The sequence below is a fragment of the Danio aesculapii genome, chromosome 11 (genome assembly GCF_903798145.1).
Source record: "Danio aesculapii chromosome 11, fDanAes4.1, whole genome shotgun sequence".
In the NCBI taxonomy this organism is placed as follows: domain Eukaryota; kingdom Metazoa; phylum Chordata; class Actinopteri; order Cypriniformes; family Danionidae; genus Danio; species Danio aesculapii.
This window is the reverse complement of record NC_079445.1, coordinates 41,315,178-41,341,392: the sequence shown is the minus strand read 5'-3', so window position 1 is coordinate 41,341,392 and position 26,215 is coordinate 41,315,178. Positions and strand designations below refer to the sequence as shown.

The 26,215-nt window shown below is 36.3% G+C and overlaps 2 protein-coding genes across 5 annotated transcripts in view; both read left to right on the top strand.

Moving 5' to 3' along the window:
- Positions 1 to 8,447, top strand: part of tnfrsf1b (tumor necrosis factor receptor superfamily, member 1B) — a 34,427-nt gene extending 25,980 nt beyond the window's left edge. Inside the window, exons 7-9 of one of the 2 annotated variants that reach the window (XM_056468399.1) lie at positions 1,581 to 1,649; positions 1,804 to 1,838; positions 4,029 to 8,447. In XM_056468399.1, the coding sequence (XP_056324374.1) occupies positions 1,581 to 1,649; positions 1,804 to 1,838; positions 4,029 to 4,430 (506 nt within the window). In that variant the 3' untranslated portion in view covers positions 4,431 to 8,447. Of the gene's footprint in view, positions 1 to 1,580; positions 1,650 to 1,800; positions 1,839 to 4,028 lie in introns of both variants that reach the window. The other variant, XM_056468398.1, reaches the window with a different exon arrangement.
- Positions 8,448 to 21,753: 13,306 nt separating this feature from the next.
- trim62.1 (tripartite motif containing 62, tandem duplicate 1) overlaps positions 21,754 to 26,215 on the top strand; it is a 97,712-nt gene continuing 93,250 nt past the window's right edge. For all 3 annotated transcript variants that reach the window (XR_008838519.1, XM_056467988.1, XM_056467987.1), the window contains exons 1-2: positions 21,754 to 21,891; positions 25,053 to 25,579. Coding sequence is in view for 2 of the 3 variants with exons in the window: in XM_056467988.1 (XP_056323963.1) it covers positions 25,172 to 25,579 (408 nt within the window). In the remaining variant the exon portion in view is untranslated. The remainder of the gene's footprint in view (positions 21,892 to 25,052; positions 25,580 to 26,215) is intronic.

The window sequence follows — 26,215 nt, the reverse complement described above, 5'->3', positions numbered from 1 at the left end:
CACTATGCGCTATTCGTAAATTCAATACGATTCAAAAATACAAATCCAATTCGTAAATTTTAAAACGCGATTCATAATACACACAAATCCAATTCGTAAATTCAAAACATGATTCATAATATATACAAAAACAATTTGTATATTTAAAAGGCGATTCATAATATACACAAATCCAATTTGTAAATTTTAAAACGCGATTCATAATATACAAAAATCCAATTCATCAATTAAAAACACGATTCATAATATATACAAATCCAATTCGTAAAAATTCAAAACGCGATTCATAAATACACAAAAATCCAATTCGTAAATTCAAAACACGGTTCATAATATACAAAAATCCAATTCATCAATTCAAAACACGGTTCATAATATACACAAATACAAATTGTAAATTCAAAACTCGATTCATAAATACACAAAAATCCAATTCGTAAATTCAATAAACAATTCATAAATACAAATCCAATTCGTAAATTCAATAAACAATTCATAAATACAAATCCAATTCGTATATTCAATAAACAGTTCATAAATACAAATACAATTCGTAAATTCAATACACGATTCAAAAATTCAAATCTAATTTGTAAATTCAATACATGATTTAAAATTTATACAAATCCACTTTGTCAATTCAAAACACGATTCAAAACTACACAAATCCAATTCGTAAATTTAAAACACAATTCGTAATTACACAAAATTCCAATTTGTAAATTCAAAACACGATTCAAAATTACACATGCAATTTATTTGGCGAAAATGATTATGATTTTTACTTGTGAATTCACAAAAATGTGAATTGTGCTGTGTGAATTTTATTTGTGCATGTATTATTTTTAAGACTGATCTGGCTCCATAAATATGTTCCGTTTGGAATGTTTGATCAACCAATCACACACCATTCCAAATCTCTACCTAATATACTAAACCTTTAAACACAGTTGTTTGACTGATTACGGATACTTTTGTTGAACACATCTGTCTGAATAAATTCAACTTAATTTTCAACAATTTAGTTTAATAGCAAAATTAATGTAGAAAAACACACTTTATTTTTACCCATGATGCTGTAGCATTCTCTGTGTTTCTAGTTACGATTCATAATATATAAATACACACACACATAAGATTACATTATGAAATTAAATTTAGAGCGTTTTCTAAGCAACAAATAATAAAAATGGTGCCATTGTCAGACTTGTTTACATTTATAACTGATTTTATATATATAATGCTTTAATAAAAGCTTAAAATTCCTTTGAGAAAAATGAAAACAAAAATTGTATTCAATAATAAAAGCATATACACTGAGTTCTTCATAAGTAAAACTGTAAATTTACACTGGTGCTTTGAAGGACAGAATCGTACCATCCATCCAGATGAGTAAAACCTGGTACTGTATTGTTAGTAAATCCCTAACCAGCCTTGAGTTCAACTATATGTCAATGAGTCACTTTTAACTGTGTTTCTGCGGCATTGCTTGAATATTTCACTCTCCCTGTAATGCATTTGTTTGCTGTCCTCCATCTGAGCTCGTCATCAGTGGTTTTGATTTTCTCTGGTCTTTCCAGGTGCTGTTGTGCTGGTTTTGCTGATTCTGGTTATGACAGTGGTTACTTGCAAGATACGAGAACGAAAAGGTATGATCATTTCAATCAAGATCAGATTTCGGTTCTTCAGCTAAATGCTATCAGCTGTTCAGATTCACATTGTGTTCTCGCTAAATCATCATCATGATCAATATGGTTTTAAGATTAGTATGCTTTCGGTGACATTTTGTTCTTTCTTCAGCAGGTTTAACAAAAGTTCCCATCACAGATACCAACACGGTAAGTTTTCAAGTGTATTATATACCATGAAACACTTTATTTTTAAAGAACCCATTTAAAGCAATCACTTGGTGCAGACTTTGTGTCAAACAAGCTTATTACCATATCAGTGCTCATCATATATAGTCCACCCTGTACAAATCTCTCTTTTAAATTCATATTTTCTATAGGATGGTTTACAGCTTTATATTTATGCATGTACAGTGCACCAGAAAGTATTCATAGCGGAAGGAAAGTATTCATAGCGCTTCACTTTTTCCACATTTTTTTATGTTACAGCCTGTTTCCAAAATGGATTAAATTCTTTTATTTCCTCAACATTCCACACAAAATACCCCATAATGACAATGTGAAAAAGACTTTTTGAAATTGTTGCAAATTTATTAAAAATAAAAAACCTGAAAAATCACGTATATAAGTATTCAGAGCCTTTGGCGTGAAGCTCTTAATTGAGCTCAGGTACATTCTGTTTCCACTGTTCATTCTTGATGTTTCAGCAGCTTCATTGGAGTTCACCTGTGGTCAATTCAGTTGATTGGACATGATCTGAAAAGACATACACCTGTCTATATAAGGTCCCAGGGTTGACAGTGCATGTCAAAGCACAAACAAAGCATGAAGACAAAGGAATTGTCTGTAGACCTCCGAGACAGGATTGTCTCGAGGCACAAAGCTGGGGAAGGTTACAGAAAAGTTTCTGCTGCTCTGAAAGTTCCAATGAGCACAGTGGCCTCCATCATCCGTAAGTGGAAGATGTCTGAAACCACCAGGACTCTTCCTAGAGCTGGCCGGCCATCTAAGCTGAGTGATCGGGGGAGAAGGGCCTTAGTCAGGAAGGTGATCAATAACCTGATGGTCACTCTGTCTGAGCTCCAGCGTTCTTCTGTGGAGAGAGGAGAACCTTACAGAAGGACAACCATCTGTGCAGCAATCCACCAATCAGGCCTGTATGGTAAAGTGGCCAGACGGAAGCCATTCCCCACCTGGAATTTACCAATAGGTATCTGAAGGACTCTCAGACCCTAAGAAACCAAATTCTCTGGTCTGATAAGACTCAAATTGAACTCTTTGGAGTGAATGCCAGGCGTTACCTTTGGAGAAAACTAGGCAGCGCTCATCACCAGACTAATACCATCCCTACAGTGAAGCATGGGGGTGGCAGCATCATGCTGTGGGGATGTTTTTCAGCAGCAGGAACTGGAAGACTAGTCAGGATAGAGGGAAAGATGAATGCAGCAATGTACAGAGACATCCTGAATGAAAATCTGCTTCACAGTGCTCTTGACCTCAGACTGGGGAGACGGTTCATCTTCCAGCAGGACAATGACCCAAAGCACACCGCCAAAATATCAATGGAGGGGCTTCACAACAACTCTGTGAATGTCCTTGAGTGGCCCAGCCAGAGCCCAGACCTAAATCCTATTGAACATCTCTGGAGAGGTCTGAAAATAGCTGTACACCGTCGCTTCCCATCCAACCTGATAGAGCTTGAGAGGTACTGCAAAGAGGAATGGGCAAAATTCCCAAAGACAGGTGTGCCAAGCTTGTGGCATCATATTCAACCAGACTTGAGGCTGGAAATGCTGCCAAAGGTGCATCAATAAAGTATTGAGCAAAGGCTGTGAATACTGATGTACATGTGATCTTTCAGATTTTTTATTATTAATAATTTTGCAACAATTTCAACAAAACTATAGAATGCTTTTTCCACATTGTCATTATGGGGTATTGTGTGTAGAATGTTGAGGAAATAAATTAATTTAATCCATATTGGAATAAGGCTGCAACATAACAAAATGTGTAAAAAGTGAAGCGCTATCAATACTTTCCGGATGCACTGTAACATTAGATTAATCAGCTCCGAAGCCAAATCTGGAGCTAATCTGTTGTATATAATATATAAATCAATAATAATAATAATAATAATAAACAATAATAAAGCCAAATAATCTGCAAATGGGGTAAGTAAAATAATCTTATTTCAAAAGGAAAAACAAGATTTAGCTTGTTGTAAGAAAAAAATCACTCAATTTTGACATTATTTGTGAAAACAAGACAATAATGATTTAAGAATGTGTAGATATTTAGACTAGAAATGAGTCAAACACTTTTTTTGCATGAAACAAATCAAACAATATGAAGCTTATCACACTGCATTGTGGCATTCTGCTCATCTCTTGTGGTCTCCAGGTGGAGCAGGATCCCTCACAGAGCAGCACACCTGACCATCAGCATCTGTTACATGTGGACAGAACTCAGACGGAGCCGTCCATGAGCTCATCTGACAGTCAGAGTCAGCCGGACTGCAGTCAGAGCCACAGCAGCAGTGAGTGGCTGGAGCGCAGCAGTCAGGACGAATGTCCATCCGTCTCCAGTCCTGTACTCAATCTTAGCATCACGGCCACCTTCAACTGCCAGCTCAACCCGGCTGCGGCGTCCTGCTCCATCCCCATCAACCCGTCCACTCTGATGCCACACGCTGAAGCCCCGGTACCGCTTTCTCAAGAGGAGGTCTGTATATCAACCTGCCAACAAGAGGACGGCAAAGAAGCGCTGCAGTCGGTGCAGGAGAGCGGCCCGTTCTTATACTGAACATCACACGCTTCCATTTACATCAATGCATTTCCATTAAAAAGGTTGGATTGTGGCACACCAAGCTGACGCCAAACACCCGGCATCGCAAGAGGATGTGTTCCTCTGCTCCACAGGGGGAAGTGTCTGTTTTCTCATTTCGCAATGGGAAACCGAATTTCCGAAGTGCACAGGCAAAGAGTAAACAAAGGAGTATTTAGTACCATAATCACAGTAACCGTCACTCACCATAGAGGGATTCGCTCGTGCAAATATGTTTGATAATCTAATAATCCATATCATTTGGAAGTATGTGAGAAATGTAGTAAGATTACAGTCAGCCTCTTTGGGATCTTTCATGACTTAAATTGTTTACCTGCTGCGTCACTTCAATACATCACACTCCTGCTCTGATTTCCTTCAGCCGATGCCGATTGGACATGCTGAATTGAACCAACGAGCTCCAATGTTAACCTGATGGGCCGGAACACCAAGCTGATGCCAAACAACTAGCACCAACGAAACCCAACTGTGTTGTTGCCTCATGTTGGATTCCATCTGGACCAAAAAATTCCATGTAAACGCATCAAAAATACCAAAGCCTAGTAAAACAAGAGCCGCGCTCTGTGCCTATGCAAGAGGGCATGTCTTTCTGCACACTGGTGGTGGATGGGGAGATTCCCCCCCGATGTGTAAAGCGCTTTGAGTGCCCAGCAAAGCGCTATATAAATGTAAGGAATTATTATTTCTGCACCAGTAGGGGGCAGTGTCTGTTTTCTTGTTCTGCAAAGGGAAACCGAACTTCTGACTTGCTCAGACAAAATGTAAACAAAGTAGCAGTCAGTTCCATTATTACAAAAATTGTTACTCACCACAGCGGGATTCACTCATGCAAATATGTTTGATAATTCACATTGTTTGCAAGAAATGTAGCGATATTACAGTCGGCCTCTTTGTGATCCTTTTTGGCACAGTTTACTCGCTGTGGCACTTCCATATGTCACACTCATGGTCTGATTCATTGCTGAATAACCAGTAAGAGCGCTCTCTCCAGCCGACAGTGATTGGACATGCTGAATTGGGTCAATGAGATCCAATGTTAACCCTATGGATTGGGACACACCAAACCGATGGCACTGCTAGCGAAAAACAAAACTCAACTGTCATGTCACCTCACGTTGGATTACGTCTGGACCAAAAAACTGCCCATGACCACACCAAATGGACAGTTGGACATGCTGAATTGGGCCAACTGGGACACACCAAGTCAACGCCAAACAACTAGCACCAACAAAATCTAACGGTGTTGTCGCCTCGTGTTGGATTACCTCTGGCCCAAAAAGCTGTGCATGAACACACCAAACGGATGATTGAACATACTGAATTGGGCCAACCTGGACACATCAAGCCAACGGCAAACAATTAGCACCAACGAAGTCTAACTATGTTGTCGCCTCGCGTTGAATTATGTCTGGCCCAAAAAGCTGTGCGTAAACACACCAAACGGATTATAGGACATGATGAATTGGGCCAACAGGGAGACACCAAGCTGACGCCAAAAAACTAGCACCAACAATATCTAACTGTTGTCGCCTTGTGTTGGATCACGTCTGGACCAAAAAACTGCTCGTGACCACACCAAACCGATGATAGGACATGATGAATTGGGCTAACTGGGACACATCAAGCTAACTCCAAACAACTAGCACTGATGAAACGCAACTGTGTTGTTGCTTCGCGTTGGATCACATCTGGCCCAAAAGCTGCCTGTGACCACACCCAACGGACGATTGTACATGCTAAATTGGGCCAATGAGATTCAATGTTAACCTTATGGGCCGGTACACATTAAACCGATGCCAAACTGATAGCGAAAAATGAAACCCAACTGTGTTGTCTCGTGTTGGATCACATCTGGACCAAAAAACTGCTAATGACACCAAACAGATGATTGGACATGCTGAATTGGGCCAACCGGGACACACCAAGCCAATGCCAAACAACTACCACCAACAAAATTCAAGTGTTGTCGCCTCATGTTGGATCACGTCTGGCCCAAAAAACTGCCCGTGACCACACCAAAAGAACGATTAGACATGCTGAATTGGGCCAACCGGGACACACCAAGCTAACTCCAAACAACTAGCACTGATGAAACCCAGCTGTGTTGTTGCCTCGAGTTAGATCACGTCTGGACCAAAAAACTGCCTGACCACACCAAACGAATGATTGGACATGCTGAATTGGGCCAATGAGATCCAATGTTAACCTCATGGGCCGGTACACATTAAACCAATACTGATAGCGAAAAATTAAACCCAACTGTGTTGTCGCCTCATGTTTGATCACATCTGGACCAAAAAACTGCTCATGACCACACCAAACAGATCATTGGACATGCTGAATTGGGTCAACCGGGACACACCAAGCTAACTCCAAACATCTAGGACTGACGAAACCCAACTGTGTTGTTTCCTCGCGTTGGATCACATCTGGCCCAAAAACTGCTTGTGACCACACCAAACGGACGATTAGACATGCTGAATTGGGCCAACCGGGACACACCAAGCTAATGCCAAACAACTAGCACCAACGAAACCCAAATGTGTGGTCGCCTCACGTCTCCGCCAAAACATAGCTGTGCGTGAAAACACCAAACAAAAAGCAGACTAAAAGGAGAGCTAAGTTCTGCACCTTGTCTTCCCGCTCTGCAGGGGGCAGCAGAGTCTGTTTTCTTAAACTTCTGCGCACACAGACAAAGTGTAAACATAGTAGCGTTTAGCTTCATTATCACAGTAATTACCATTGAATTCACTTGTGCAAATATTTCTCAAATTTGAGAATCTTATTATTTTTCTTTTTCGCTTGAATTCTTTACTTGCTAAGTCACTTCTCTAAGTCACACTCGCGCTAAATAGCCAATCAGATTGCTTTCTTTAGCTAATGCCAATTTGACTTTAAAAAGTGAGTAAACCCGTTGCTTTTAAAGCGATTAGTTGACTTTACTTTTAAAAAAAATGTGCAAACCCACACTGTAAAAAAATGGTGGGTTCCACACAATTCATTCATGTTGTCCCAAAAGAAATTAAGTTAACTTAACACTTTTTATTAAATTTGAGGATTGAACATAAAAAATTAAGTTGTCCCAATGAAATCTGAAGAATTGTGTTGTTTCAGCTCATTTTAAATAAGTAGTTTGAATGAGCAAAACATATTTTTTGAGTGCTTTGCTTAATAAGAGATTAGTTGACTCTACTTTAAAAAGTGAGTAAACCCAGTGTTTTTTAAGAGATCAGTTATACTTACTTTAAGTGAGTAAACCCAATGTTTTTTAATTGATTAGTTGTACTTGCTTAACAAAGTGAGTAAACCCAGTGCTTTTAAAGTAAAGTCAACTAATTGCTTAAAAACCAGTGGGTTTACTCACTCTTTTTAAGTAAAGTTAACCAATCGCTTTTTACAGTGTACATTTGCTTCTTTAGTCAAATGAATGTTTTTAAGAAATCAGGATGGTTGAAGAGTGATTTAATAGTTTATTTGATTAGAGTAAATGACACAAACTTAATTACCAGGGCATTCAGATTAACATTAACAAAATGCATCAGACTTTCTGCCATTCTGCAAATCCATTCACCAAACAGGTTATGCAGAGGAAATGATAATCATTTAAAAATACCAAATATTGGTCTATATTGGTTGACCTATAGTCTTGATTCTGTACATTAGTGAAGTTTAATTATTTAATATCTTTACTTGATTCTGTAATTGACAAACATCGGGATCATAAAATGCTCCTAAAGTGTAGATGAGTTCAGATGTAGGAAGTTTGCACCACCTAGTGGTTATGTTCTCTACCTCCATTACAAACTGTCATTCGGTTTGTTTGTTTTTATATTTTGTGGCATTTTTATGAGTAATTTTGTGAGTGGAATGAGAAATTAACCCCATGATATAACACAGCTTTGTCAAACTTAAAGATAACAATAGAAGATGAATGTATTTCTTATATATGTATATGTGTATGTGTATATATATGTGTGTGTGTGTATATATATATGTATATGTATGTATATGTATATATATATGTATATGTGTATATATATATGTATATGTATATATATGTATATGTATGTATATGTATGTATGTATGTATATATGTATATGTATATGTATATGTATATATGTATATATATATATATATATATATACATATATATATATATATATACATATATATATATATATATATATATATACATATATATATATATATATATATATATATATATATATGAAAATATGATGAATATATCTCATTTTTGCCAAAGACAATTACAGATATGTATAGAGTTATTTTTATACAGTTTTTTTACATTAGTAAATAATTTTTTGTAAATATAAAGCAATATTATTCATATTGTTTGTCTGTATTTCTTTTCTATTGGGAAAGCTATTGCTATTGTTTAACATACTAAAATGCTGGTTTGCTTTAACCCTGAGTTGGGTTAATTTTGCAGTTAAATTTCATGCTTTCACTTTACAATGAGGTTGTGTTGGTTAATGTGTTAGTTAAAAGATACTACAGTATCTGTTCATCTTTGTCAACAATCACGGAAATAAAATTGTTCATTGATCATGTGAACTCGCAGTGCTTTGATTAGATATTCAATGTGGATATTAATATTAGTAAATGTTAATTTATAAGTGCTGTTCAAGTATTACAGCAAGTTTCTCAACCACGTTCCTGGAGGCCCACCAACACTGCAAGTTTTGGATGTCTCGTTTGTCTGTCAGGTCTTTCAGTCTCCGCTGGTGATCTGAATCAGGTGTGTTTGGTGAAGGAGACATGGTAAATGTGCAGAGCTGGAGGTTTTTGTGTTGTTCGTGTTTAAATAGGCCTATTGTTGTGTGTGCAGCATTTGTATATTAATAACCACCTCCGAGGTGGTGCGAGTCACTGGCATTATTATTTTGGGGGTCACAGGCTGAAAAGTTTGGGAACTCCTGTGCTAAATGACTAAATGTAACTGTATTATTCATAATGGTTCATGGTAGGAATTGTAATGTGTGATCAGTTTATTTGACAATTTTTAACCCAAGGGTTGAATTTGTGCAATTTTTGACCCAACTTTAAGGTAAAACAACCTATGATTTTATTTTTGAGGGTTTGCATTAATTATTTAACACAGAATTTAACAGTAAATGAACAGTTTGAAGTGTTTTCCGTTTATTTACAGTTGGGAATTGCATTATAGAATGTTGATCTCAGCTCTGATGTTGACTTCTGATGTTGTGAATTCAATTCTACAGTTTAACAAAGAGACGTTTATTGACATTTTAGTAGTTTGAAATAATATAGAGAGAAATAAGTCTGTAAATAACAAAGTTTTTTTAGCGTAATACAGAACACCAACACAGACAGTAGATTACTTTAAACTATAAATAAAATATTAACAAAAGTCCCTTTTTTTCGAACTTTCCAAGGTTAAAAGTTGTTGGAGGAAAGATCAAGGTCTCACAATGCAATTCAAAACCCTAAAGAAATAGGCAAATATTAAAGAGCACCTATTTTCCTCCTTTTTTTAAGATTTAATAAATCTACAGATTTTATGTCTCCAGCATGTGTGTGTAAAGTTTCAGCTCAAAACACCCATCAGATTATTTATTATAGCCTGGAATTGGCATTGGAATGTTCTGCTCTGAACACAATGTAGCTGTTTTTGTTGCCTGTGCTTTTAATGCTAGTTCACCCCGTCCACCATTCCCACGTGCCTGTCAGAGTGTCTCCGTCAGATAAACAGCACAGTGACAGACATGAAGGAAGCAGATCACACGTGAAGTTTGTGAGAAATACTATTTGGTACTATTTGGTTTGGTATTATTTGGTACACACACACAGCATGCACATTTAATTTTGCACTGTTTTTGCATGGCAAATGTGACCGGATACACATTAATATCCAATGCTGTATGGAATATCTATATTGTTAATGTCTAATTTAACGTTCACAAACCAGAATTGAAGTGTCTTCTTTTATAGTTGTACTGACACATAGCTGTGGTTATAAAGACGGTATAATTGCTGTAATTCATTACCAGTGGCGGATTGGCCATCTGGCAACTGCCAGAAGGGCCGGACCATTTTTAAATAAGGACCGGTCAGTTTTTTTACGTTTTTTTTATTATTATGTATTGTTTCTACATGCAGGCAGCTTTTATCTCTTGCAAGATGTGAATATACTATGACTGTGACTATAATAATAGTTATAATAATAATAATAATAATAAATGTTAAGCATTTGGCCCAATCGGCGACGGTCAGCTGGTTTCAATTCAATTTTTTTTCAATTCATCTTTATTTGTATAGCGCTTTTACAATGTAGCTTGTGTCAAAGCAGCTTCACATAGAAGATTTCCTGATGGGCCGACCCAATCCGAAGTTAAGCAGACGTAAAATCCGGCAAGAATGTCAAACAAACAGTAAGTGCATCACAAGCTAATTGTCTGAGATGAACCGTTAAAAAAGGAAAGGCGATGCCGAAAAGCTCAGGGAAAGCAGAAAAGGGCTCTAAAATCAGACGATGCCAAATAAACATGAAATTAACTGAAATATTCTTAAAAGGTTGAAATTCGGCTTTTGCATCGGAGGACAGTAGCGCGGTAGAGGAGGTATAAAGAAAACAGAAAATATACTTCTAAGTCATTATACTAAAATATACTGAGTAATATTGACGCCGGGCAGCATGGTGGTGCAGTGGGTAGTGATCTTGCCTCACAGCATGAAGGATGCTGGTTCGAGCCTCGGCTGGGTCAGTAGCCGTTTCTGTGTGGAGTTTGCATGTTCTCCCCGTGTTGGCGTGGGTTTCCTCCGGGTGCTCCTGTTTCCACCACAAGTCCAAAGCCATGCACTAGGGGAAAGCGGGGCACAAAGTAACACTTGATTTTGGTCAAATAATGAAGAAAGTAATGGGGTTAGACAAACCATAATTTTTATACCAATAACACACAAGCCTCTCCTACAAATGAGCACTGGAATTATGATCGCCAGATCTGTGGTTTCTGTGCAGTATTGCCAAAAGTGCCAGGAGTAAAAATGTTACTATTTACCTCACCTGCGGGGTATGTTGTAACAGACAGAGGGTTAGTTATAACACATGCTTATAAAGGCAGATTTCACACAGTTAATTTAATTTCTGTTTACTTTAAATAGTAGTTATATTTAATCAGTAATTGGCTCATTTCTTTTTAGCACAGTATGTTTATGTATTTATTTGTTTATTGGATAAACACATTTGAATCTATTTGCATTATTATCCATTTATCCTTTATTATACAATGCATTTATTTGCATTATAACAATAATTTTTTTATTGTTATTAAAACAATATTTTCTATTAAAAACATTTCATTTAAAAAATTCTCAACATTACACTCAAAATTCAAAAAAGTATTCTGTTTATTAGTGGCTTAATTGTAACACCCTGTTACAACTATAGCCCCGCTGTGTCGTGTTTTCCTGAAAACAGGCTAGCAGTCACTGTGTTGCTTACATCTTTCAAAATGGTTTCATATTTCAGCCTAGAGGACGGTGATCACAACAATATATGATTTATACACACACTTTCACAGATTTTTTTTAAAATAAATAAATATTGACTATAATACAAATACTTTTATGCTGCAAAAATGGTTTCTCCTGTGTGTCTCATCCAAATTTGGCCGAAATTGTTCAATAATTGGCAGGAAGACGTCTGCTGACACTGTGGTGAAAACCTCGGAAGCATGCCTTGGTTAATACCTTAAAACTCCGTGTTACATTTAACCCCGTGTTACTTTGTGCCCCGCGCAAATATGCCGAGCTAGTGTTGTGTAGTCCCATACTGATAAACTTCCGGTGACCTGTTATTGTGAGATTTTTATACGATTCCTTTTACAGTATCGATGTTGTCATGTAATTAAAATATAATCAGTTAAACAGACCAAAGCGTTAAACGGGCCAAAATGCCGTTTACTCACACGCCTCTCAGAATCGGCAGGCTAGCGCAGAAGCTCCATTGAATATACAGGGGTAAGATAAATGCTCATATTATAAAGACATGGCGGGGGAAAATGTAATTTAATGCAGTGCTTCTTGTACAATCTGAGACCCACTTTATATCTGATATCACTCAGTCAGTGGAGATCGCTGATTTTTAAAGAAAACAGAACTTAAACACGCCAATTTTGTAATGGCATACAGCTCACTGGAAGCGCTTAACCCAGGTCACTGGCAAATTAAAAGTCCTTATAGCATACTTCGGCATATACCTTATTGGGTAAGCTAAAAATGTCCGTAGTGTATGAGTGTGTATGGGTGTTTCCCAGTGATGGTTTGTTTCTGGAAAGGCAGGATATGAATAATGTATTCACCAGGTGAAAAATATGAAGTTTTTTTTTTTTAAAAAGGGATCTTTCACACAATCTTCTTTTATTCAGGCTAAGAGTCTTTGATTTCTGTATTTCCTTCCCTGACAGCAGTGGAAGTGAAGAGAGCAAGCTGCGGCCAGAACATCTGTCTCACAGTCAGACCACCGGCACAAAACGCTCTTTAAGATGAAAGTGTATGGTTAATATGAGGCCGCAGGACAGCCTGCAGCAGCGGGTCGATACAGGTGTTAACAGACTTAAAGAATCAGACGAGTCTCTCTTTAGAAGCTGATTAAATATTGATCATGCTTTAGATGCTCTGCTGTTCTGCAGGTGATGGAAGCCACAGTGTGTTTGTTGTGGGATCGCTTCAGGAAGCCTGGTTTGCATTTGTAGCTCATTGAGTAATCGCTTGATCTGTTCTATTTCGAGCAAGAATCTAGAAGCACGTTTTTGGATGCTGTAACATTGTTATTAGAGGTGTGAGTGTTTATGTTGTAAGAATGTGTATTTTTTTATTATTTAAACAAACAAGTGGTAATTGGTTTAACTGTGATATCTTTCTTTTTAGGTAACAATTTTGTAAACTGTTTAGACAGAACTGTGTATGTATATAGTGTCCACAGTCATATTGAAGTGATATAAAGACAATAAGGCTCAATCCCAATTCTATTTTTGTACCTCTTCCCCTTCCCCTTGGCCCTTAAAACCGAGTGTGAAGTGGAAGAGCTTCAAAATGTACCCCTAAGAAATGGTACAGCACCACAATACCTGCACACGTCATTGTATGTCATCGCGATCTCATGCTTCATAGATTCAAGGGAGCGATTGGTCCATTTTAAATTTCTGTCCAGAGAGGTCATGTTTTAACCCTCTGCAATTTCGCAGGTCAGAGTTCACCAAGCTTGAACTCTGCAACGAACTGTGAAACTTGTCACAAGAGCTTGCGTTTCTGGTCTGACGCATTCGGGTGCTTATGAATGGAAGTCTATGGGGAGAAAAGTCCAGTGTGACCGCAGCTTTAGGTACTCAGATCAATTTTGTGTTTTAATTAATCAGCATTAAGAGACTACAGGTTTTGAAATCTACACAAACTGTGCCCAAACTTTTGCATAGCCTATTTTTCAGTTTCAGTTTAATTTCCCACATCTCAAAATTCAATTCAATTCATCTTTATTTGTATAGCGCTTTTACAATGTAGAGTGTGTCAAAGCAGCTTCACATAGAAGATTATAGTGAATTGAAACTGTGTCACTCCAGTTTTCAGAGTTTAGTTCAGTTCAGTGTGGTTTCATATTCACTGCTGAGAGTCCAAACACTGAAGAGTAATCCATCGATGCACAGCTCCACAAGTCCTGAACCATGCAAGCCAGTGGTGACAGCGGCAAGGAAAAAACTTCACCAATTGGCGAAAGTGAAGAATTTCAAAACCTGGAGAGAAATCAGGTTTAGTTGGGCACGACAATTTCTCCACTGGCCAAACGTCTTGTGCAAAGCTGCAGTCTAGGCACCGGAGGCTGGAGAAGCTGGACGTCAGTGAGACTCGTCTGTCCCTGGAGCATCACAGGAATCAGTCTCATGCTCTCCACTCCTCCATGACCACCACAGTAGCTGCTCAGGATACGGCCTGGTCCAAGATTATAGAAAAATTGGGATCATCTCATCGCTGGTCTTGGATCGCATCAGTGGTACTGCATAATCTCTGGGGGCCTCGAGATGAGTATACCCAGGTGGAAATACAGAATAAAGAGAATAATTAGTGTAGCTGCTGTTTGTGTAAATAAACGAGATGCGTGGAGCACGTTCATGCATCATACCACTAGGTGATGGACTGAGTGTATGCTTTACTAAAAAGATAGGTCTTTAATCAAGTTTTGAACTGAGAGAGTGTGTCTGAGCCTCGGACATTATCAGGAAGGCTATTTCAGAGTTTAGGAGCCATAAATGAGAAGGCTCGACCTCCTTTACTCGACTTTGAATAGATCATATTTTCTACACCTGGTAAGAACTCTGGCAGCTGCATTTTGTACTAGCTGAAGTTTGTTAATAAAGGATGCTGGGCAACCAGCGAACAGAGCGTTACAGTAATCCAGCCTAGAAGTCATAAAAGCATGAACTAGCTTTTCTGCATCTGAGATGGATAGCTTACTTCATTACTAAGCAATATTTCTCAGATGAAAGAAAGCAGTTTTTGTGACATGAGATATATGATTTTCAAAAATTAAATTGTTGTCTAATGTGACACCCAGATCTTTTATAGTAGAGCTAATGCTAACTTTGTATCCCTCTAATTGCAGGTCGAGTAATACTGCTACACTACATATTTCTGTCTGAAAAACATGACATTATGTAGCTTTCTCTAGAAATCAAATGGCATTTCACTGCGATCTTCTCTTATAAAGAAAGAGCTCATAATTATGCGGCCACAGAGGGGTGTCTAAACTTTTGCATAAAACTGTATATGTATAATTTATACTTCTAGGTATTTATTAGGGACCCTCCAAATTTCCTGGGGCCCTAAATGGCTGCTTACTTTGTTTATTGGTTAAATGCGTCCATGTTGATGTGAGTATCCGTGAAAAACGCGTAAACAGTAGCCCACTGTCATTTACGAAAACAGGAAGGACATGTTTCTTGTTATAACTGTTCAACTCATAACCAGACCTCACAAACCTCAAAACGACCCGAAACCTCTCTGCCAGATTAATCCTTATTATGAAATAACTTTCCACAAAATGACCGTGCATCCATCTGCAGCGTTTTGCACCCACATTTCCCGCTCGCTTCAGAGGCTCAACTTTGACCTGCAGCTTCTGTAGTGCTAAAGGCTCGCAGGTTGACTCACAGCAAAAGATTCAACAGAAGTAATTAAAAGAAACCAGGATGTCTTCCAGTACCTGTCCACACTTTACAGGAACAACACAAACTGCTGATTCATATGTTTCCTGATGCACTCAGACGCATTCATCAGTTCTGGGCCTTGTTTATCTCAGTAGTTTCGGTGTGTAAAAATCGGAGGTGCTGCGGTTTGCATTCATTGTTTGCAGCAAATGCGCTGTTCATAATGAAAGCCTGCAAAACGATACGATCACACTTCATTCATGCTGTAGCTTGCAATGCATCGTGCCGGAGGAACTGCAGGGTGTTGGTTTGATTCCCTGCTTCAGCTTCACATCAGGATTTCCTGTCATAGAGAGAAAAAACAAGCATTTCCCATGAACTGAACGTTATCTGTGCTGTTTGCTTATTCATAATAACAGCACTTGTGCTTTTCACACATCGATGTGGTTTCATGACAGGGATTATTTAAAAGGGAGGAGCTTTACTGTAATGAGTCAGTGCTAAATACCTGGGGCCTCATGTATCAACGTTGCTTACGCACAAAAACTTTGCATACACCAGGTTTCACGCTCACGTTTGGATTTACTAACAATGAAATTAACGTGAGTGTGCGTTGGTCCGTGCCATTTTCATGTCTCGCATACGTGTATTTCTTGTGTGTGTTTGTTTTATTTCCATTGGCGACTCCTAGAGGCAATTATGTTAAATTGCACACTACAAAGTATCGCACCAACAAATGTGAAAAACATTGCTATTAATTTATAATTGATAAAATGGGTTAATTGACAATATATATATATGTGTATATATAGTGTCAATTAACCCATTTTATCAATTATACATTAATAGTAATGTTTTACACGTGTTGGTGTGATATATATATATATATATATATATATATATATATATATATATATATAATTTTTTTTTATATATATTATAATTTTTTTTCCAATTATGTGATTTAGAACATATAAAAGCTTTTGCAAAGGTAAACAACCCTTAGACTATGGCAATAGCTGTGTTGACCTTATTAGAGGACATTGTCAATGGTTGAATCCGAAGGCTTCAAGGTGGCAGGGTGCGCGATGGTTGGCTTCTTGGTGAGTGATGTATTTAAAGATTTTATTCCAAGTTTTTTTTAAAATTTTTTTTATGTTTTTTATTGAGCGTAATTATTTAACTGCATATCAGGAGACCGTGGTTATCCATTAAAGACGTGGCTGTTAACCCCCCTTAACAACCCACAAACTGACCAAGAGCGCAGACGCAATGATGCCCATTCTTGCACTCGGTCAGTTGTAGAGCAGGCGATTGGGCAGCTGAAATCCCGGTGGAGCTGCCTTGAGAGTGAAGGGGTGCTGCTATACCGCCCGAACAAAGTGTTCCCCTAATGCATCTGTGTCTCCCACAAACACGGATACTACTCCAGATAGTAAAGTGTCGCCCACAATTGAGGCAACTCTCTTGTCAAAGGGTGTTAGTTCAGCATCCCCTGTTCCCCCGCCTGTTCGGTCCACACTTTGACGCTGCGCTGCTGTTCTCCTCTTAACCTGCACCTTTACATCGGACCATTTCTTTTTTAATTCACTCACAGTGCGATGTTCAGATCCCACTGCGTTAACCGTGTCAGCTAAACTCTCCCACTCTATATTTTTTCTTTTGTTATTAATTCCGGAGGACAAACTTGCAAATAACACAGTTTTTCTCCGGTCTACCTCCGATAGGAGCACCTCCTCTTCTTGCTTGCTTTTGCATTGCTTTTTTTAAGTTTCACATTAATTCGGATGTACAAAGAGAATATGCGTGGGATTCAGTGTAGGCAGTGTTTCATACATCTGAATTTTTTACTGCGTACGGACAAAGCTGTAAATGTGCGTACAATTTTTTACTGCGTACGCACATTTACAGCTTTGTCCGTACGCAATGTTTTTGTATTGATTCAACGCAAGTCCTTGTACATGAGGCCCCTGGGCTTTCTTTAACTGCATTTAGAAAATAAGCGGTGTTCACTAGCAACAATGAGCAACAGACATTCATGATTAACTTTTCATTTCTCTGAAACAAAAAGTAACAACATCACAGGTCAGGATGCTATTTCAAGAGTTCACACTTAGCTGATATATCAAAAGCTTGTTTGGCATGCTGTCTCGGGAGAGAACCTTGAGCTCATGGGATCCTCGAGCCCAGGGCTTCCTCCCGTTCGCAGAGCGAGAGGGGACCTTGAGCTTAGGTGGATCTCAAAAAACTCCCCGGCTGCAGTAGCTAAGGGAACGCTTGCGAAAGCAGCTAGACCAGTGCCTAATTTGCTAAATCTGTTATGTATTATGCATATCTTTGGATAGTGGGAGGAAACCGGAGAACCCAGGAGAAACCCACACGGACACAGAGAGAATATACAAACTCCTCACAGAAACACCCACTGGCCTGGCAGGGACAAGGGCCGGCAGTGTTCTTGCTGTGGGGCTAACAGTGCTAACCACTGGGCCGCCATGCCACCCAATCTATGGTAAAGGAGGAGAATGGGGAAGAAGGGGGGTTTCTTCCAGACGAAGATAAATGTGGACTGAAGATTGTGCTTATTTATGGTAACTTAGGAATCATATGATTGGAAGATCATGATTCGCTAATGCGAGACCAGCTGTGGTAAATCATAAGCATGTGATTCTCTAGAAATTAGTTTATAAATAAACCTCACTTGGTGCAGTGGAGAGACAGAGCCAGTTCGGTGGATGGGGATGACTGGGAGGCCATGATGGGTAAGGGCAAGTGGTAACCATTGTATCAAATCTTGGCATTGGTATTTGTATACAGAAATTATGTAAAATACCAAAAAAAAATGTTAAATTATGTAAAATAAAATAATAAAAGCTAGATTTATGGCAAATAAAATCTTCCTCCTTTTTTGAATGAATTAAAAAAATACAAATAAATCAATAAATAAATCAATAAATAAATAAATAAATAAATAAATAAATAAATAAATATATATATATATATATATATATATATATATATATATATATATATATATATATATATATATATCACAATGGGTTTTATTGACTTTTTTGTATTTACACAAGACTTTTGTAATTAGACTCAAATAAATAAAGAAAAAAATGAAAAAGTTAAATATATAAAATAAAACTACAGTACACGGAGACAAAACTGAAACAGCAAAATTCTTCATAAAGACATTGCAAATAAAATAGTAATACATAAAAATGGAAATAAAGAAATGGTAACCATCACACACACACATATATACATATATATATATATATATATATATATATATATATATATATATATATATATATATATATATATATATATATACTGTATATGGAATCAAATCTTGGCATTGGCAAGATTTCATCTCATTTTTTTGAATGGAAATCCATCATGAAATATTTTAATTTAATTACACAAATATTCAGTGATGGATTTTTTATTCATTTTTAAACTTTGAATTATTTCAAAACAGGACAGATTTTTTTTCTTTACAAAACACATTTGTAATTAAACTTAATTTAATAATTAAGTTAAACATTATAAAATATTTTTTATTTTTTATTTCATACTATTAATAAACCATTAACCAAGAGACAATCTCAATAAACTACTAATTACCTCCTTATTAAATACATTTCTAAAATATAAAATTATTTATAAAATTATTTATTTATTCATTCATTCAATTTCCATAATCATTTTCCCCAGAGCTTAGTCCTTTATTTATCATGGGGTTGCCACAGCGGAATGAACCATCAACTATTCCAGCATATGTTATACGCAGCAGATGCCCTTCCAGCTGTAACCCAGCACTGGGAAACTTTGTGTCTGTACTTTACTCAAGTGCCTAATCTGTATTAACTTAACTTATGATCTGCAATATTATACATAAACAGGGAAACATGCTCTTCCTGTTTCAGGTAGGCCTAAACGCCAGTTCAGTGAAGGATATACTATATTTCACAACTCTCTTTCAGTGCAAATGGGAAACAGCAGAATCGGGCTATATCTTCTCCTTTTTGTGTTCACTAAAGTATTAAACATTGTTCAGACAAGACTGTAGAGAACTAATTAATAACTATCATTAAAAATACTATGTTAATTTATATGGGGCGACATTGTGGCTTAGTGGTTAGCACTGTCTTCACAGCAAGCAGATCGCTGAATCGAGTCCCAGCTGGGTAGGTTGGCATTTCTGTGTGGAGTTTGCATGTTTTCCCTGTGTTGGCGTGGGTTTCCTCCGGGTGCTCTGGTTTCCCCCACAGTCTAAGCACATGAACTATAGGTGAATTGAATATACTAAACTGGCAGTAGTTTATGTGTGTGAATGAGTGTGTATGTTACCCAGTACTGGGTTGCAGCTGGAAGTGCATTTGTTCACTCCACTGTGGCTACCCCTGATGAATAAAGGGATTAAGCCGAAGGAGAATGAATGAATGATTGAATGAATGAATGTTAACTTATAAGAAAATACTACAGTACTATGGTAAAGTGTGTTATATACGTATGTTTTATAGTATTTACAACACTCTGTTAATGAATGCTGCAGCATACTGAAGTATTACCTATAGTAAACTCATAAACTGTAGCAATACTAATCAGGTTTAAATCCCCACTGAGATATACAAATTATGAACACACACACACACACACACACACACACATTTTTCATAAGACAATCAAGTTTATTACAATCAAAATGTTTCTATATATGAAAATACTATTCACTGTCAAAAATTAATACTGTATAAATATATGTGCATAAATGTATATATTTAGTGCAAAAATAAAACTATTTTAATATTTTATTATTTGATGTTATACATAATATTAGATACATAAATGTATAATAGTATTAGATACTTATTTATCTATCCACAACAACAATAGTTTCTTATTATTGCATTGTTATTGCATTTAAAAAAAAAATCTATGTCCTAAAATAGTTTTTGTTTAATTTCTTTCCATTTCTTTATTTTCTTTATCCCATACCTGGATTAGTTATATATATATATATATATATATATATATATATATATATATATATATATATATATATATATATATATATATATATATATATATATATATATATATATATATATATATATATATATATATATATATATATATATTGCAATGTGAAAATCAGGCTTGAGCATAGTGCTAAGTTTTAAAAATTGTTCTAATAAGGTAATGAAAAAATGATCCCCATGCAGCAAAAATGAGAGCTGTTAAAATGTGTACCTTCAATGCAATGTATGTCGCTCTGGATAAAGGCATCTGCCAAACACATAAATGTTATATATCATAATATAAATGCATTTATCCACAATAACAATGTTGTTGTTGTTGTTGTTGTTGTTGTTGTTATTATTATTATTATTATTATTATTATTATTATTATTATTATTATTATTATTATTACACAAAACATATATTATTATTATTATTATTATTATTGTTATTATTATTATTATTTATATATTACAAAATAGCAAAAATATAATAATATAAGGCTTATTGTACAAATAAATTACAATAATAAAACATTAATAATAGATAAAGGTGTGCAAAAATATATCAGAATGCTATATATTCTTATGGGACGTAGGACAAGCAAATAAATAACTTTAAGTATGGTTTGATTTTGTGGTTTAAAACTGGTCTTTAATTTAAAAAGAACTTACCAGTATGCTGAACTCGTATAAAAACAATTTTGTCTTTATATTCGACCTACAAACCCGCCAGCAGAGTGCGAACAATCACTGATATTATCATATGCTCATTTCTGCCTGTGATGAGGAAGCCTGAGCTGAACCATCACAGCAGGGGCAGGGATTCGCCCTTCATCCGTGGAAAAATATATTTTTAAATATGTCACAAAAGTTTGCCCAGATAAACATAATAAAGGTAAAATAAGTACTCTAATTATTTAAATGTATTCCACATATAAATATACTGACAGAGTTGTATCAGCCTACAGTCTGTGTGTTAATGTCCCTACCCGCATGAAGTTGGTTCGCTCCGTTGCTGTGCGCCTCTGGATCGAGTGTGGAGCAGTGGGATTGTAAGGACCTGCGCGTGCGGTCGGTCGGTCGTTTCAGCTTTTCAATGGTCTGACGTGATGAAAATGTTTAATTAAAACCACGACCCGCTCTCCTAATTATGTGACAGTCAGTTGCTTCCAGTGTACACCGCGTCAGGACCATTTTGGGTAAGCTAAAGAAGTCATAATTTCAGTTTTTTGCACAGGATCGATTATATGGAAAATCTGTTTACACATCCTGCTAGCCGGCTAATTATTTAGCAACCGGCTTTGATAAACAACACGATGAAGATAACGGGGAAAAGGGATGAGGAATGGCTGAAAAGGTGTCGTGTGAAACAAAGCGGTGATGTTAGTAACTTTTGTGGAATTGCCATGGTGTACGGAAGCTGTTGTGTACACTGCTGATTTAAATGGACTTGGTGAGATCCAATTAAGTTTAGTGCAAGTCTATGGTGGCAACCTCAATAACCTGGCTTAGAGATTCATGGTTTTACATGTATTTTGTTCTTTTCAGATCTTGCATACCGTGCAGGTCTTGTTGATAATAATGAAGGGACGTGGAGTGGCAGACTGTATAAACTAACCTGCTTTATAATTAGTTTAATTATTTAATTGTTTGGTTTATTCGTTAAATGGATGTGACAATATCAAAAAAAAAAAAAAAAAAAAAAAAACCTGCACAAATTACAATGGGTAAAATAATATTATAGGGAAAATGATAAAAGGTTATTAAAATCCATTAAGGTAATGTTTGAAAAAAGTGATACAGAAATGAAATGCATCTATACTTGTTTTATCTGTGGTTTATAAGTTTATTTTTCCTTTGTCAATGTCAATGTCCGTTTTATTTATATTTATTTATTTATATTTATATGCACAATACACTAGGCATGGGATGATAACCGTTTTCAATGTATATCGCAGTTTGGGAAAAGTCAAGGCTTTAAAATGTAAATTTTCTGCTATACTAAGGTATGAGTAAGATTTTTTTTTAATTTACGTTTTAATTTAATTTTTAATTTTTCTTAAAAATAAAAAAATCTTACACACATTAGGAAAGGGATGGGCAAAATATATTGAAATTTATTTTAAAATAAAATACCAAATACCTCATTTTTAAGTGTATCAAAAATAAACTACAAAATACAGCAGATACAAATGTATTAAAATAAAATACTGTATTTTGAAAATACTGCAAAATACTTTTCAAAAGGAGCATGACATTTTTTTTCGCAAAACCTTCTATTAATAGGCATATTTGATCAATCTCTTTACCGTTAAACTGATTTAGTGAAGTAAACAATGATTGACAGCAACTGCGTTTCTCTGAGCAAGTAAAAGTCAGCTTGTCTGCCAACTCATTCACCTCTATTGTACATGAGGAGGTATTCATAAAAAATGTAACTTGTGTAAGTATTATTCATAAAGTTTTATTCATAAAACGTGTTTCTCTTTGATTTTAGTATAGATTTCTATAAATTCCATAGAGAAAGTACTGTCTTGAAGATTATCTCGCACTGTAAAAACCATTTAATGCAGATAATGAGTTGGAATATAGTGCCACCATCTCTTAAGTCTTATTTTTAACCATTTTTGCGATTGAAATCTTCAACAGTCAATGTAAAGTCATGAATTCTGAAAACTACTAATATTTTCGTTTTTCATTAGTCATGTTTTTTTTGCAATTGTTCTCCTAAAAACACAATATAAAAACATGATATGTCAAAACAATTGGGAGTTTTTGACCAGTAGACTGTATTATTTAATATTTTTGTTTCATACTGATTAACTATGTCAAAGTTTGTAATTAACTATACAGCTACTGATTTAGAAACAGCCAATAAAGTATTGCAGTCGATGTTTGTCTTATTTTCCTGTCTGATTTTGACCTGCTCCCAAACTTACCCCTGCTATTTCTCTGTTACTTTCTTTATACAGTTGAAGTCAGAATTATTAGCCCCCCTTTGAATTTTTCTTTTAATATGAATATTTCCCAAATGATGTTTAACAGAGCAAGACAATTTTCACAGTACGTCTGATAATTTTTTTTCTTCTGGAGAAAATCTTATTTGTTTTATTTTGGCTAGAATAAAAGCAGTTTTTAATTTTTAAACACCATTTTAAGGTCAATATTATTAGCCCCTTTAATCTATTTTTTTTTCTCGATAGTCTACAGAACAAACCATCATTATACAATAACCTACCTAATTACCATAATCTCCCTAGTTAACCTAATTAACCTAGTTGAGCTTTTAAATGTCACTTTAAGCTGTATAGAAGTGTCTTGAAAAATATCTAGTCAAATATTATTTACTGTCATCATGGCAAAGATAAAATAAATCAGTTTTTAGAAATGAGTTATTAAAACTGTTATGTTTAGAAATGTGTTGAAAAAATCTTCTCTCCTTTAAACAGAAATTGGGTAAAATTAAACAGGGGGCTAATCATTTAGGGGGGCTAATAATTCTGACTTCAACTGTATGTGATGCATAGTTTCCTTCAATACTCCAATCATTAATCAGCTTCTTCAATATTAATCAATTTTCTAGTCTGATCTCAAATCTTGGCAAATAACTGAGAAAACACCACTATTAAAGGCCACATTTTTATGATGGCATCATGTAGACTTCTTACAAAGTATTTAAAAAAAAAAAAAAATATATATATATATATATATATATATATATAACATATTGATACAAAATTTCATTAACCCTATCAAATACAAATAACAAAATACTATTTGTTATTTAGAATACGTATTTGAAATTCTTGTATCATGAACACTGCCCATCCCTGCCTTAGGAATGGTATAGCAGAAAATGTTGGCGGTTTTAAAACCTTGACTTTTTCAAACCGCTGTATACCTTGAAAATGGTTATCGCCCCATGCTATCCAGTGTTTTATTGTGTTCAACATCAGCACGTGTCTAATGGTGACTGAGTGACAGTCTGCATATAATAACCTCTTTAAAAAATGAATGTCTTTAATTAGCCAAGGGAATATTGTTATGGGTTCCTTAATGAAAATGTAATTATTTTTTTAATGGGCCTGATAAGGTTCTATTGAGTCCTGCATAATGAGAGCAAATAATCCGATTTTGAGACTAGTCTTCTTTAAATTAAGTAATATCAACATTATCAACCTTATCTGCGATCCATCAGTGGAAGATTTACTGTATCAGCACTTGCTCATCGATGCACGATAATTTAGAGTAAAGTCCATATCTGAAGCTTTTAAACCTAGTCATCGGAGAGTCTAATAATTTATGTCTGTTGGTGAAGATGTCTTACTTATTCTCTCTATTTTTACTTTGTGTCTTCTAGAAAATTTCATCATATTCAAGCCTCACAGAGCACTCTAGGAAGCCCAGCTGCTTAAGAGGCTCAGGGTTTGTGCATCCCGCTACCTGCACAGTGCATGACCGACCCCTCCATAGATTCAAATGGCTAGCTATCTGAAGGACGAGCTCTTGTGTTCTATTTGTTTGAGCATTTATCAAGACCCAGTGAGTTTCGGTTGCGAGCACTACTTCTGCCGTAAGTGCATCACTGAGCACTGGAGCAGGCAGGAGCATCACGGGACACGAGACTGCCCAGAGTGCAGGAGGACCTTCACGGATCCCCTTCTATCACCGAGCCTCAAGCTCTCCAACATCGTGGAGAGGTACACCGCTTTCCCCCTGGATGCCATCCTCAACGCTCAGAGGAACTCGTATCCGTGCAAAGACCATGAAAAGGTCAAGCTCTTCTGCTTAAGTGACAAGAGCCTGGTGTGCTTCTTCTGTGATGAACCTGCATTACACGAACAGCATCAAGTCACCACGGTTGATGAGGCCTATGAGGAGATACAGGTGTGTTTGCTTTGGGGTTTGCTAGCCTTTATTCTTCATTGGGTTATGCTGGGTTCAGACTACACAGTATTTTACATCCACAAACAGGGCTCGAATTTAACGCTTTTGCTTGGTAAAACTGGTGCTCCGAAATTTAGGAGCACCAGCCAAAATTTAGCCACACCCACCAAATATTAAGATCACCATTGCACATTGCGGACTTCTAGACATGAACAGGATGAACTGAGCTGACGATGAGTTAACTGCTGTGTTTAAATTAAGTTGAATAAATGAGTAGATGTGTAGATTCGGTAGCAAACGTGGTTACCTGCGAACTCCGTCCCATTCACTTCGAAAAAAGTGTACACCCCTCAGATGGTGGATTAACGTTCATCACATGAACAAATTATTTGTAACTTTAGGTGGTTTCTAAAACTGGTCAGTGTTTTTATTCTCTAATTTTTAGCGCGTTATATTTCTTCGGCTGTTTAACTCCCTGTCATCTGAAGGCTAAGGGCATTGACTGAGTGATTGACAGCTAATAGTAACCAATCCGTTCATGTTTTTCTACTCAAATGCGCTGCTTTTCTTTGTAAACATGCACTTGACGGATATGCATGACTCTCGTCTTTTTCAGTGCCTTGCGTTTTTAAGATG